Source organism: Papaver somniferum, chromosome 6 (assembly GCF_003573695.1).
Source record: "Papaver somniferum cultivar HN1 chromosome 6, ASM357369v1, whole genome shotgun sequence".
NCBI classification, from domain to species: Eukaryota; Viridiplantae; Streptophyta; class Magnoliopsida; order Ranunculales; family Papaveraceae; genus Papaver; species Papaver somniferum.
In genome coordinates this window covers 83,617,563-83,629,508 of record NC_039363.1, presented here as the reverse complement: position 1 = coordinate 83,629,508, position 11,946 = coordinate 83,617,563, and the positions used below count along the sequence as shown (strand labels likewise).

The window sequence follows — 11,946 nt, the reverse complement described above, 5'->3', positions numbered from 1 at the left end:
ACGAGCAAAAAGTTTTCATCACAGCCCCCTCGTTGGAAGACTTTTGAAGGACCACGACAGTAAAAATTTGTTGCTCACAGATAAAAACTACAACTGTTAAAAGTAACCGCCCAAATGGCACAACCAAAATGACAAGTTCAACTTGGGATGGTTGGGGTCGGATTAAATTGAATACTACACTTTCCTACCATAGCCTGTGCATCTTTACAAAAAGCAAGGGCACTCGGGTATCTTATTTCAAATGAATGCTCAAGTGAATCATCTTAGCGTAACAGAGTCTCAATCCCAAGTAAACTCAAGACAAAGGTAATGGTCGCAAGTTAAAAAGTTTAGGTATATTTTGGTTCGAAAGTGCAACTCTCATTGAAATCCCACTACTCCACTGACTTTACAGTATGTGCTGATAGACACAGATATTAGATCAACTCAGCTGAGATCTATGTGACTCAATAGGCACCGCCAAGCTCAAAATAATATCTGGACCAAATATCTAAACGACAAGGGGATACCATATCTAGTGTGACTAGTTTTTGATGGAATCGACTACATACACGCCAATAAGAAAACCTAGAAATCAAAAGGAAAATATCTAATTTCAATTTGTCCATGTCATTGTAGACCTTTTGCACTTTTAGCACAGTTTTAATGTGTTACGAAGAAAACTAAACTGAAGCTGAGAACAAAAGAGAAATCTCACCAACTCTCATATCCTGTTACGTCTGTATAGCTTTTTCAGGATAAGAAAAGCATTCTTGCACTATAAACCACGGGTACAAAAGATCAACACGACATCGCCTTCGAATTACTTAATTATAAAACTAAATCTTTAAGTCTCCAACTGATGACCCAAGGTCCGCTCCCAGATTTTCCACTCCCATGCTTACATAAGGGTGTACTATATAGGTCAGTTAGCCTAGTAGAATGGTAAAGTCAAACTCGATATCCAGCTCAATTCCTACCTAACTATCAAAGATGAATAGATTAGCAGATAGCTAAATTGATTTTTTTTCTGTCGTAACTAGATGTCTGAACATTGACTAGATGACACCACAGTTGCACAACAATGACACCACAGTTGCACAACAATGACACCGCAGTTCTACACACTGTTAACACCTCTATTAATTAAATCTCAAAGAAAAACTCAGTAATTAATACTCATCTTTGGTTTCACCCTACAACAACTGAATTCCTCTAGAATATGCGCTAGTACTTGGGGTTGACATCACTACCCCTTCCATCATAGAGACTATAGAAGTAGAACCTTTCTAGATGTGGACTAAAAGCAGGTAAATGAAGCAGTAATGCATAGAAGGGGGGGACTGGGGAGATAGAGAAAGGGGAAGATAAGGGACCACCCAAAGAATCAACTGTACGAGTTAACGTCACATAATAAAACATAGAGAGTGAAAACTCAGTCACAGATGGGATTCTCAAAGATATGTTCTTATATACAAGCTTATCCTATTTGGCACACAAAAATCTTATCGTCAGGAAAAGTGAAAAAAGAAAAGAAAAAGTGTACCACTTGAACCTGCCAGATGTGAGAAACTTGTTCGTGCAGAACTCCCAATCTATCTACCTATGTATTAGACGATGGTTTATGCCAGTAATCTGGATACCGTTTTCTCGATTCATAAAATATTCCAATTGGCCAAACTAAAAAGATTAGTTAGGTCAATAAATATGGATTGCCTTATCCTCTAGCAGAAAAACAATATTTTATGGCAAGTCAGAATTTAGAAAGTCTCCACTTTGTTTTGTTTACATAATACTTGCTTGACCATGACATCAAACCATAATCTTGTCTGTCTAGAGTTCAGGTTGCTCGTTTAATCTTGTAGCCAGTACCTGTATTTGCCAACATAGAGTATACTAGGAGTTAACCTGGCAGTCTTAAATCATTGATGGTTTGAATAATCCCAAAACCAGTGAGATGCAAAAGCAGATAGATAATCCATCAATCAATCAAAAGTTAGGCTTTACCTTCTCCAGATGGCATTTAATCTACGCAACTAGCCACTGTTTGTACCAAAACTCACATGTTAAAGCACCTACATGGAACTATTTTGACTAACATGATACAGAGATTGTGTACAATACCTTACCCACCTTCGCATGAAAAGAATTTCGATGTTGAGGTGTTTCAGTTGTTTAGCAAGAAAGCTAGGACAGTGTGACACAGCAAAATTTCCATGTGAAACACATATACTGGAAATTGGATAATAACGTATATTTAAGCATCATAAGAAAAACTAATCACGAATATTCAGACGAGAGCAGAGAGACATTTGTGTGAGGAAAAATTGACCGTTACGTAAAAGTGATATCTACGAATAAGTAAATAGTCATGTACAGTTAGTAACAAGTTTTGAGAGGGGAAATACCGGTCACATTGTGCATACAGGTGAGAGGGGCACTACAAATGCAGACATTTGGATAATAAAGCTAAATGACAAAATACATACTTACAATTTACAAAGAGTAAAACTGAGGCAATGGATGGTTACACGTTCAACAAGTGGTTGCTAGTTGTAAAGTCTTCTAGATGTTACGTGCTTTTAGTACATGGGAAACACATCTACAGAGGCGAGTAATCCTCGAATGACCAGCTTGAAGAGCCCCAACTTCAGATAGAATTTCAGCTGAGGGAAGTTGTGACACTGGTGAATTTGTCTGAAATTGTGAAGGAAGAATCTCCGAGGGATAGACACCTCTGTTTCAAAACAAGTGACAAGGAATCAGAACAATTCGGTAGAAAGCTATACAATGTTAAAATTCCCAGTAAAAAATAGAGTAGATCAGAACATACCTTTGCAGAGAAGTCATATCAAGAGTCAGAGTCACTTTACATCCAGTCTTGAAATCAATAAATTGAAGTTGCAAATCGAGTTGGTCAACTGTCGCATAAAGCCAAAGTTAAATTGTGCACAACTATGCCGATATCTGTAAATGTGAAAAAGGGAGACCTTCTGTGGTCATAGGCGAGAACTTTAAATCATATTCTAGTTTAGGCATTAGGCATTTAGACTTCTTTTGTTGGCGTGTCAATGTGGCGACACTAGGGACTATTATTACATAGGACGAACAACACAATTCCCAACTCACAGTTAGTTCCGATAATTCTTCAACTATTGTTGAGCTGAAAGTGGAAATGCTAAAGGTGCTAAAGCTAGATTAAACATTATATGCATAATATATAGCTTGTGAAAGAGAATGAAAGAAACGTTTTTACCTGTGGGCGAATGGAAACTTGTTTTAATCAGATTATTAAGCTCTATATGTATCATGTATGCCTCCTCGACCACATCTAGCAGATTGCTCAGAAGGAGACTAGTCAACTGCAGCATAAAATTCAGTTTAGGAATACAGTTGCGAAGTTCATTCCAGTGAAAAAAAAACAAAAGGGGAGAAGAAACAACTATGTAAAATACAAGGCAGCTAAGCTATTGACAGGTGAGTCCATCGCCTAAACAGCATTATACACAATCCACAACATGAAGAGCAGATTATAAGCATAAAAAGATACATTGCTTATATGAGACAACTCCAGGTTAAAGACATTCCCAATAAGATGAAAAAAAAGGAACAATAAACAAGAATAAGGAACAAAAAAACAATAATTTCTAACCACTTACTTGTGTTTCAAATGCCAGGTTTTTTCCACTACGAAGATTCCGAGATCTCATAGCATTGAATACAAAAGTGAAGGCTACACAAGCGTTTATATTCGTGAAACTCTACAAAAAGATGAAGCATTGCATTAATAATGCACACAGAAGGTGTCATATTAAGCTCTTCTAAAACAATAAATAGCACTACCTTCATAATATTCACGTCAATCAATTTGATTGTTGCTACTATACTTGATGATGGACCAACATTAATGCTAAACCTGCCAGTCACACAAAAGGGTCCAATATTTATATATCAAGATAATTTGTCATTTAAAATAATTAGTCAAGGATAGGGAGAAAAGGCAACAACCTTTGATGGAGGAAATCACGGTAGTTGAGCAGAAGGTCATACTGAGAAGTCTTTCTCTCAAGACCAACCACTTCCCAGAGCTGAAGGTAAAGCCATAAAAATAAATACACCAAGTTAAATGAGTTAGTTTAACACTGTGGTGACAATTATATTAGTAATGATGGATAAATGCATACCTGTAAGTCCTGGCGAACAAATCTGCTAGCTGTTTTTCTCTTTAAATGATCATTCACCAATTCAACTACATCATTGGAGCTCGGTTCCAGTTTGATCTTACAGGAGGAAATGAGTGCCTGAGTTAAGTCCGTTACTTTTTTATTTAAAGCCCCAAGCTCTTGCCTCTTGGCAGTCACTTCATCATGTTCATCCTGGAAATGCAATCAATCAGCCACAATGGAGATATCTAAGCGTACCTGGGAAAATGAGAACTACACAACACATTCACACATTGAGAGCCAAATTACCCTGCTTTTCCTGTTCTGATCATCATAAAAAGATGGTTTATGACTCTCGTCATGCGGAACACCTCCTGCATCTCGTTTGCTGGGATTGGAGAATAATTTCGACAAAATTTGAGTTTCCTTGATAGCAGAATGCAACGACTGAAATTTTTTCTGCATAATAAAACCAGAAGTAATTGGTCAGAAAGAGCCTCTATTGGAAACCAAAAGCACAAATAAGTGAAGAAGATTACGTGCGATCTGTCCTGTCTCAGATGCAATAACTGCAATTTAGCCTGTTTATACACAAGCATCTGTTGCAAGTACCTTGCTTCGGCTACTCTGCACCCAAACCGCAGATCAAATCATCAAAGTCAGTGGCTTATTTTGCTAAGCTTCTAAATCTAATACCAACAGTCATTCTTATCCCATATAAAACCACAAAATAATGTAGAATAAGAGAGTCGGTATTGCTCCTCATTTATTACCTTTTCTGCTGAAAATTAATATCAAGATTATGTATTTTCTGGGAAGCCATGAAACACTAGTTAGACCTCAAAGTTTTTAAATCAAAATTCATCTTAAATAACATTATGACTCTACATTTACGTAGCAAACCTGGGACTTGATCTCATTGCAAAGAACCTTGTACTTGTTAGCCTTTTCTAGTCGCCCCACTACATCTTCCAGAATACAAACCTACATATTTAAAAAGATTATAGTGCTTGTCATGTGATAAAGAAAGTGGAGTCACCAAGTAACGTTGAGTTCGAGGAATAGCTCTAAACTTTCAAACCAGAAGAGAATATGTACTTAAATAAGGCATGACAAGCAAAATAAGTTGTGATTTTACTAAATGGAGACAAAAACAGGGATAATACCTCTTTCAGAGTAAGGTTATCAGCCAGCGGCAGCAACTGTTGTTTCATAGCCTCAGAAAAGTTTGAAAAAATCTGCAAGTTACACTTAAAAATCAATTGTATAGTAAATACAAGTCTACTTGCATGGTAAGCAGAGCAGCCCAAACAAAAAAAAACATGGCAAAATATGACAAATTTAAGTTCACAATTTACAGCAGACATACATAATCCCAATCTCTTGGCAAGGCATTATCTCCATCCCTTTCTGCTTCATTGTTATTTTCGATACAACGTTTAGCACAAAACATCATACCCTCCAACTCCGGAGCAACTTTAGGACTTTTCTGGATCCTGACCGGTTCAACGTTACCATTATCCACAAAATTAGTTTGTTCAATTCTTCGCTTTTGTCCAGAATGCTCAGCATCTTGTATAGAAAGTGATTTCGGAGAACCTGGATCTTTTCGCCCCCCAACGTTTTCTGAAGATATGTTGGTTTCTTTTGTAGACTGACATTGAGGTAACCATTCCATTAATCTCTGCGCATTTTAAAAGTGTAAGCAACAGAGTTTGCCAAAAAAAAGCACCTCATAACAGGCACCGTGTCACTAGCAAAGCAGCTATATGGTCACTTGTGACACGCACCAAGTTAATATCATAATCTACATCAGTAAGCTATTACAAGGGGCTAACAATATGTTCCACTTGTATTACTCATCTGGTACGATTCCACACTCGGCCAAAATGGTTAGCATATGGAATCTCCTTGTTCTACTGGATTGGCATGCATAATCTTACTCCCTCCGTCCCACTGTTAAGTGACCTAGTTCAAATTTGCACAATTTTTAAGGCAAGCAATGGAAAAGAATATTTTTAAGCATATTTTACAATTATACCCTTATAGATAATAATTAGTGAAATTTTGAAATGATTTATCTCTCAAACTACACCATTGATGTTCGCAAACTTTATACCATTGAAAAGCATTTTAAAACACCTACGTAACGAATATAAATATGCCTATCAAAATTATGCATATTTCATATATTTCTTATAATCAATTAAAAGGATAATTTAAGAAATATCTCCTTGTTTAGTGATATAGGTCACTTAACAATGGGATAAAATCTAAAAGTAAATAGGTCACTTAATAGGGGGACGGAGGGAGTATTATTATTTAGATGCAAAATTACTAAATGGAAAACCAGAAGAACTGAAAGAGTATTCACTAACCTTATCAAGTCTGGTTGGAGTTGCAGTCCTTTTACGTACACATGTAGAAGCAGGGACATATGAAGAAATCTTTTCAGGAACCTTCTCTTTCAACCTGTCTGGCTCTGTCCTAAAACGGAAGTTACTCTCAGGGCTTCCAGGCTGCGGATTCAGGGTACTAATATACCTCAAGGGTGTCACAAGGGATGTTACAGTTTCAGTTTCCTTTTGCATACTGTGACGAAGCAAGCCTGCACAACTTACCAATTTTGATTTGCTCAAGGTGTGAGTCTCATTATCATTGATGATGAAGCTTAAGTTGTCATCGTGTTGCTCTAGTGCTGGATCACACGTAAAATTTACATTGAGCAAAGAACCCCCTTTTACAGGTTCTACTGCCAATTGTGGACTCAAATGACTCATATTCGCAAGAACTGCACCCTGATCTGCTAAATCTGGAAGCTGTTCATGTTGTGCTTGCTGCTTCCAGACCATAGATATGAAGTTCTTTTCAGGTGATGCAGATAACTTCTGGTTCAACAGTTTCAGTGGTGAACTATTCAATTGTTCAGATTCATGATTTTTGTCCTTAACTTCAAATCTGATCCTTTGTGACGACGACTCAGATACAAAATCAGTTAAATCATCCGTACTAGGTTTATCAAAACTGGAATTACGGTTTAGCTCGTCCTTGCTAAGTGTACAGGTCTGAGGGTCCATCACAGCTGCCGCTGTTAGTTTGCTCTGTACATCGTTGGAGGAGATACCTGTTGATATCTGGTCCCTGAGAACTCCATTTTGCACCATCCCCACAATGTCTTCTTTCTCTCCCAAATTTCTGATGGTCCCTGGAGTCCCCACCACATTAATCCCCATTCCAGTAGTAGCTCTAACTTCTTTGTCCTCTTGAGGAACACTTGACAGATTCTCCCTTGAATGCATCATGCAAGGGGCTTTGCTTTTATCATCCTCAGTGGTCTCAATAACTGGATCTGAACTGCTGTCTACTTCCAAATCAGCGAGCAAAGCCCTTTGAGTCTTTAAGTTTAAAGAGTTAAAATCCCTAGACGAAATTCTCGCACTATCTCTAACATTTCCATCGTTTGAAGGGGATCTAGGTTGCACTCCAGAACTTGGAGTAACTATTGATTCACCCCTAGATAATACAATGGTTGGCAGAAATATATGTCGTCGCTCAGCACTCAATAAAGATATAGACCCTTCTTGTGAAGATTTTGAGGATTGATTAGTCTTGGTACAAATATCAGGAGTACATCTTGCACCACCAAAAGAATCTTCATTCATTCTGTCCTCAACAAGATATAGTGAAGGTCCACTCTTGGATAAAACATTGGTAGCAGGAAATACTTCTCCCAGCTTGGCGTTTAATGAAGATATAGACTCTTCTAGTTTTGAAGATTGATTAGTCTTGGACCCACTTTCAGGAGTATATTTTGCATTATTGGAAGAGTTTTCAGTCATTCTGTGCTCAACAGGACCTACATCCCCACGATCGCTTTGCATTGCCATATCTATCTTATTTCTTTCAATCTGAGACGTCAAGGGATGAGGACTACCACCACCAAACTCAAAAACAGATCCACCAACAACTTTTTGTGCATCTCTCGCAGAGACTGCGTCCATGGCAGAGAGCAAATTCTGTAACCAAAGTTGTTAACATGTTAATATAGCAGATATTAACTCCTCAAAAAGTAAGATCGCTACATGAAGTTTGACATATTTTAGCTCAGCGAAGAAATAAAACTCACTAAGTGATTCGATGAAAAACCAAAAAATGAATGAAAGCTATTTTACCGTTGCTGAGGTCGGCTCGTGACTCTTTGATATAACATTGGTCTGGGGAAATATTTGTCTTCGCTTGGCAGATAATGAAGATATAGATTCTTCTAGGTTTGAAGATTGATTGGTCTTGAAACCACTTTCAGGAGTATATCTTGCATTATTGAAAGAATCTTCAGTCGTTCTGTGCTCAACATGACCTACATCCCCATGATCATCTGGTACTGTCCTATCCATCCGAGTCTTTTCACTCAGAGGAGTCAAGGGGTGATGACTACAACGATCAAACTCCGAGTTGGATCCACCAACAACTTTTAGTACATTTGTTGCGCAGTCTGTACCCGTGGCAGAGGGCATATTCTGTGATTAGAGTTGTTAACATGTTAATACAGCAAACCTTAACACTTCCAAGTGACATCGCTACATGAAATTTAGAAAATTTTAGCTCAAACAGACAAACATAAGACCTACTAAAGAATTCCAACAGAACATCAAAAACCCACGAAACCTGTCTTACGATTGCAGAGGTTGGCTCGTGACTATGGTGAGCATTGCCAGATGCAATAGCTAGGATATTGTGTGCTGTTCCAGTGCTGATATGGCCAATGACGCTCGTAGCTCCACCTTTCTCTTCAGATGGTCTATCGTTCACTTCAGAGACCAACTTAGAGGGAGGGTGATGAATATCAGAGTTCTCCGGCTCCATGGCTTCCGTATCTTTTAGCATTAACCAACTGTCAAGTTCATCAGATGTTTTCAATTCATTATCTACACTTACGAAATTGGATGGCTTTGAGATATTGACCTGGTACGAAATAAACATATCATTCACCATCCCGCTGCCTTCAGCTATATTAGCTTCTAAAGTAGGAGATAATCTCCCGTAGTCATACATACAAGGATTTTCTTCTACCAAACTCATGTCACCACCACTACCACTAGATTTACCACCAGAAACAGAAGCAGCAGGACTCAGTTTATCAAGTCCAGTGAGTGCCATAAAACTCTCAGGGTTAGTTCCGATCGTACTTCCAGTCGGCGGTGTCTTCCCATCAAATGTAAGAGGAGTTCTTGTTGGTGTCTTGTAATTCCCTTCTGAATTTGGCGGCAAAAGATGCCGAAATTGCTCCGTAAATGTTCTTGCATCTAATGTAAGTTCATCATCATCATTTGACACTGCAGAATCTGATAGTCCAGATCTAATAAAGCTCGATGAAACAGCCCCAAAAAAATCATCATCTGCAATAACAATATTTGAACTTCAGTGCTGCTTAGCAACTGTATAGCTAAAATCAGCAGTGGTACAGTCTCTACCGATAGTTTTCTAGGAGTACTCAAAGGACTTGATCAGGTAAGATTCCCAAATTATCTAAGTAAACTACTTTAAATCTATTTCGCAGCCTTCTCTTTCAAGCCAACAGCATAGCATATCCATGATACTTAGCTGAATTTCAGCATAAGCTGGGGAACTAGAAATTGACACTAATACGGCCAAACAATATAATCGACTGCAAAGTTTCTAGAAAAGACCCCCCAATTTATCTGATTCTAAACTCAAAACATTTCAACACGACTGGTAATAATCTACCATACTAGTTCACTAGCGACCTTCATATCCTAATCTCATGCATAAACACCATGACATTCCCAAACCGAACCATCAATAAAACGAGGTGAGATTACATAATCAACAACACGATACAATATTCAAACTTACAACAAAAAAAAATACTGCTGAAACTGGCCCAAAATAATTGCCCTCTGCAATAACCACAACAGAACACTATATAAAGATATATACATCTAATGTCAATATTAATAGAGTGTGATTAACCACTAATTTGCTACAAATTCTTTGGCATTTTATTTTATGATAAACCCGAAGCATCTACCTAAACAATTTAAAGACTATTTCACAACCTAGTTTTCATACCAACAGCTAGAAATGATGAACCTAGAAATGAACATTCATATGGTACCAAACAACTGCTAAAACCTAGTTTAGATAGAACAGCATAACATATCAATAAAACTAAACGAGTAATGAGGAAATGAGAAATCAAACTTGCCGTCATTAGATGTAGCAGAGCCAAAACCACTTCCAGGGGAAGAAGAATCCATACGCTGCAAAAACCCTTTCTGTTCATCATCTTCTTCATCGTATTCATCTTCGTCTCGAGACAACTCCTTAGAGTCATCGCTATCATCGAAGTTTTTAAGAAACCCTAAACCCACTTTTAATTCGGAATTTTGGGGGCTAGGTTTTGGATCTGTACTTGCTTGATCAGAATCATCATCTTTATCGAAGTGAAAAACTTCAGTTAGTTCAGCAAAGCTTACTCTTCTTAACCTCTTCTTGTCTCGAGCTATTGTTTCTTCATCCGGTGCACTATTACACAGATCCTCACGGTCTCGATTGTCCATTAAACCTCAAACTAAAACAATATTATTTCTAGGGTTTCTTAGATTTCTCTACAGATCCGGAGAGAGAACGGAGAGAGAATAAAAAGAAGATAAAATCAGTTCAAATTTTGAATTTGAGATTTTCAAAGTGAATCAGGTATAATTGAGGTTTTGTGCGGGAAAGTTGAAGCGGTTCAAAAGCTTAAACCTAAGCGAGTCACTGGCAATATGGCACTCCGGTAAGACTTCCAGGTTGAAAAATGTTGAAAAATTGGGATTTTGAATTCAGAGGGACAATGTTGAAAAATTGATTCGGGGCACATACACACACTTTGGGGTGAGCATGTATAGTACTGGTTTGGATTCCGCCTCATATATTAATATAAAAAATTATCGGGACCTGGTTTATAACTTCAAAGATGTCAATATTCATCCACAACAAACCCATCAAGACAAAAATAACACAAAAACCCCAAATAATAAAAGTAACAGAAAAATCCCAAAGGTGTTTTTGCCACCATTAACTACCACTACTAGCAACCAACACCACATCCACCAACAAATACTAGCACTACCAAATCCAAATCCAAAGTCTTTTCCAGTAGCAAGTACCGGATCGACTAGAGAATATCTCCTAAGAGTCGAACATAGGTTTTACGTCGGCCTGTCCGAGCCTACAGCAAGCAACACCACCACCACTACAAATACTAGCACTACCATCACCATAAAAAGCACCACCACCAACCAACACCACCACTAACAAGAAACAATACCACCAAATTTTGGTTTCACCATAAACTTACTGTTTCATCATTAAAATCTTTGGTTTCATGATAAAAAACCTGGCGTCATTAGGGGCTACCCTGAAAGAATTTGGGGCGACACAAGAAGACAAAAAAGATCACCCCATCGTAAATCTAAGCTACCCTTTATCTCGACATTTTTAAATGGAAAATATACCCTCCACCATCGGTACATAAAACTACAATCGGAAGTTTATTTACGTAATCAGTAGATGTTAGGATAACCGGAGGTTATTGTGTGCATATGTAGTTTGAAAATTTTGTTATTTTGAAAAAAAACCTACAATCGGAAGGTATTTATTTACCATGTCTCCCGATAATGAAGTTGCTCCAAAATTGATATTTGAAAAAATTTCAAGTTTTTCGAATTTGGGAACTACCATAATCGGTAGATATGGAGTTAACATGTCTTCCGATTATGGAGTTGCCCCAAAATTGATA

The 11,946-nt window shown here is 37.7% G+C and overlaps 1 protein-coding gene and 1 long non-coding RNA gene across 3 annotated transcripts; both read right to left on the bottom strand.

The window, feature by feature from the left end:
* Window positions 1-1,551: 1,551 nt before the first annotated feature.
* On the bottom strand, window positions 1,552-2,267 carry LOC113288203. Its single transcript, XR_003330520.1, has 3 exons — window positions 2,113-2,267; window positions 1,987-2,022; window positions 1,552-1,851 (listed from the first exon to the last, which is right to left on the bottom strand). It is a non-coding gene; the product is annotated as an uncharacterized LOC113288203 (long non-coding RNA).
* Window positions 2,268-2,296: 29 nt separating this feature from the next.
* LOC113288202 lies at window positions 2,297-11,020 on the bottom strand. Of its 2 annotated transcripts, none has more exons than XM_026537160.1 (17): window positions 10,369-11,020; window positions 8,808-9,538; window positions 8,315-8,659; window positions 6,521-8,158; window positions 5,512-5,826; window positions 5,309-5,380; window positions 5,046-5,126; window positions 4,916-4,953; window positions 4,682-4,769; window positions 4,452-4,601; window positions 4,164-4,355; window positions 3,988-4,067; window positions 3,823-3,895; window positions 3,639-3,740; window positions 3,236-3,341; window positions 2,813-2,900; window positions 2,297-2,716 (listed from the first exon to the last, which is right to left on the bottom strand). In XM_026537160.1, the coding sequence occupies exons 1-17, from the start codon at window positions 10,721-10,723 to the stop codon at window positions 2,545-2,547; spliced, it is 4,626 nt and encodes a 1,541-aa protein (XP_026392945.1). In that variant the 5' UTR covers window positions 10,724-11,020; the 3' UTR covers window positions 2,297-2,544. The 2 variants fall into 2 exon arrangements, with proteins under 2 accessions (XP_026392945.1, XP_026392946.1); XM_026537161.1 differs by having other exon boundaries at window positions 8,817-9,538.
* Window positions 11,021-11,946: the final 926 nt, after the last annotated feature.

What these genes read in the sequence shown, in the direction of transcription:
- LOC113288202 (XM_026537160.1), bottom strand. Translation starts at nt 10,723, where the DNA reads ATGGACAATCGAGACCGTGAGGATCTGTGTAATAGTGCACCGGATGAA. An exon ending in ACGAGCCGACCTCAGCAACG is followed by an intron (nt 8,159 to 8,314) that starts GTAAAATAGCTT and finishes CTTTGGTTACAG; the next exon opens with AATTTGCTCTCTGCCATGGA. An exon ending in TTGTTCGCCAGGACTTACAG is followed by an intron (nt 4,068 to 4,163) that starts GTATGCATTTAT and finishes CTTTACCTTCAG; the next exon opens with CTCTGGGAAGTGGTTGGTCT.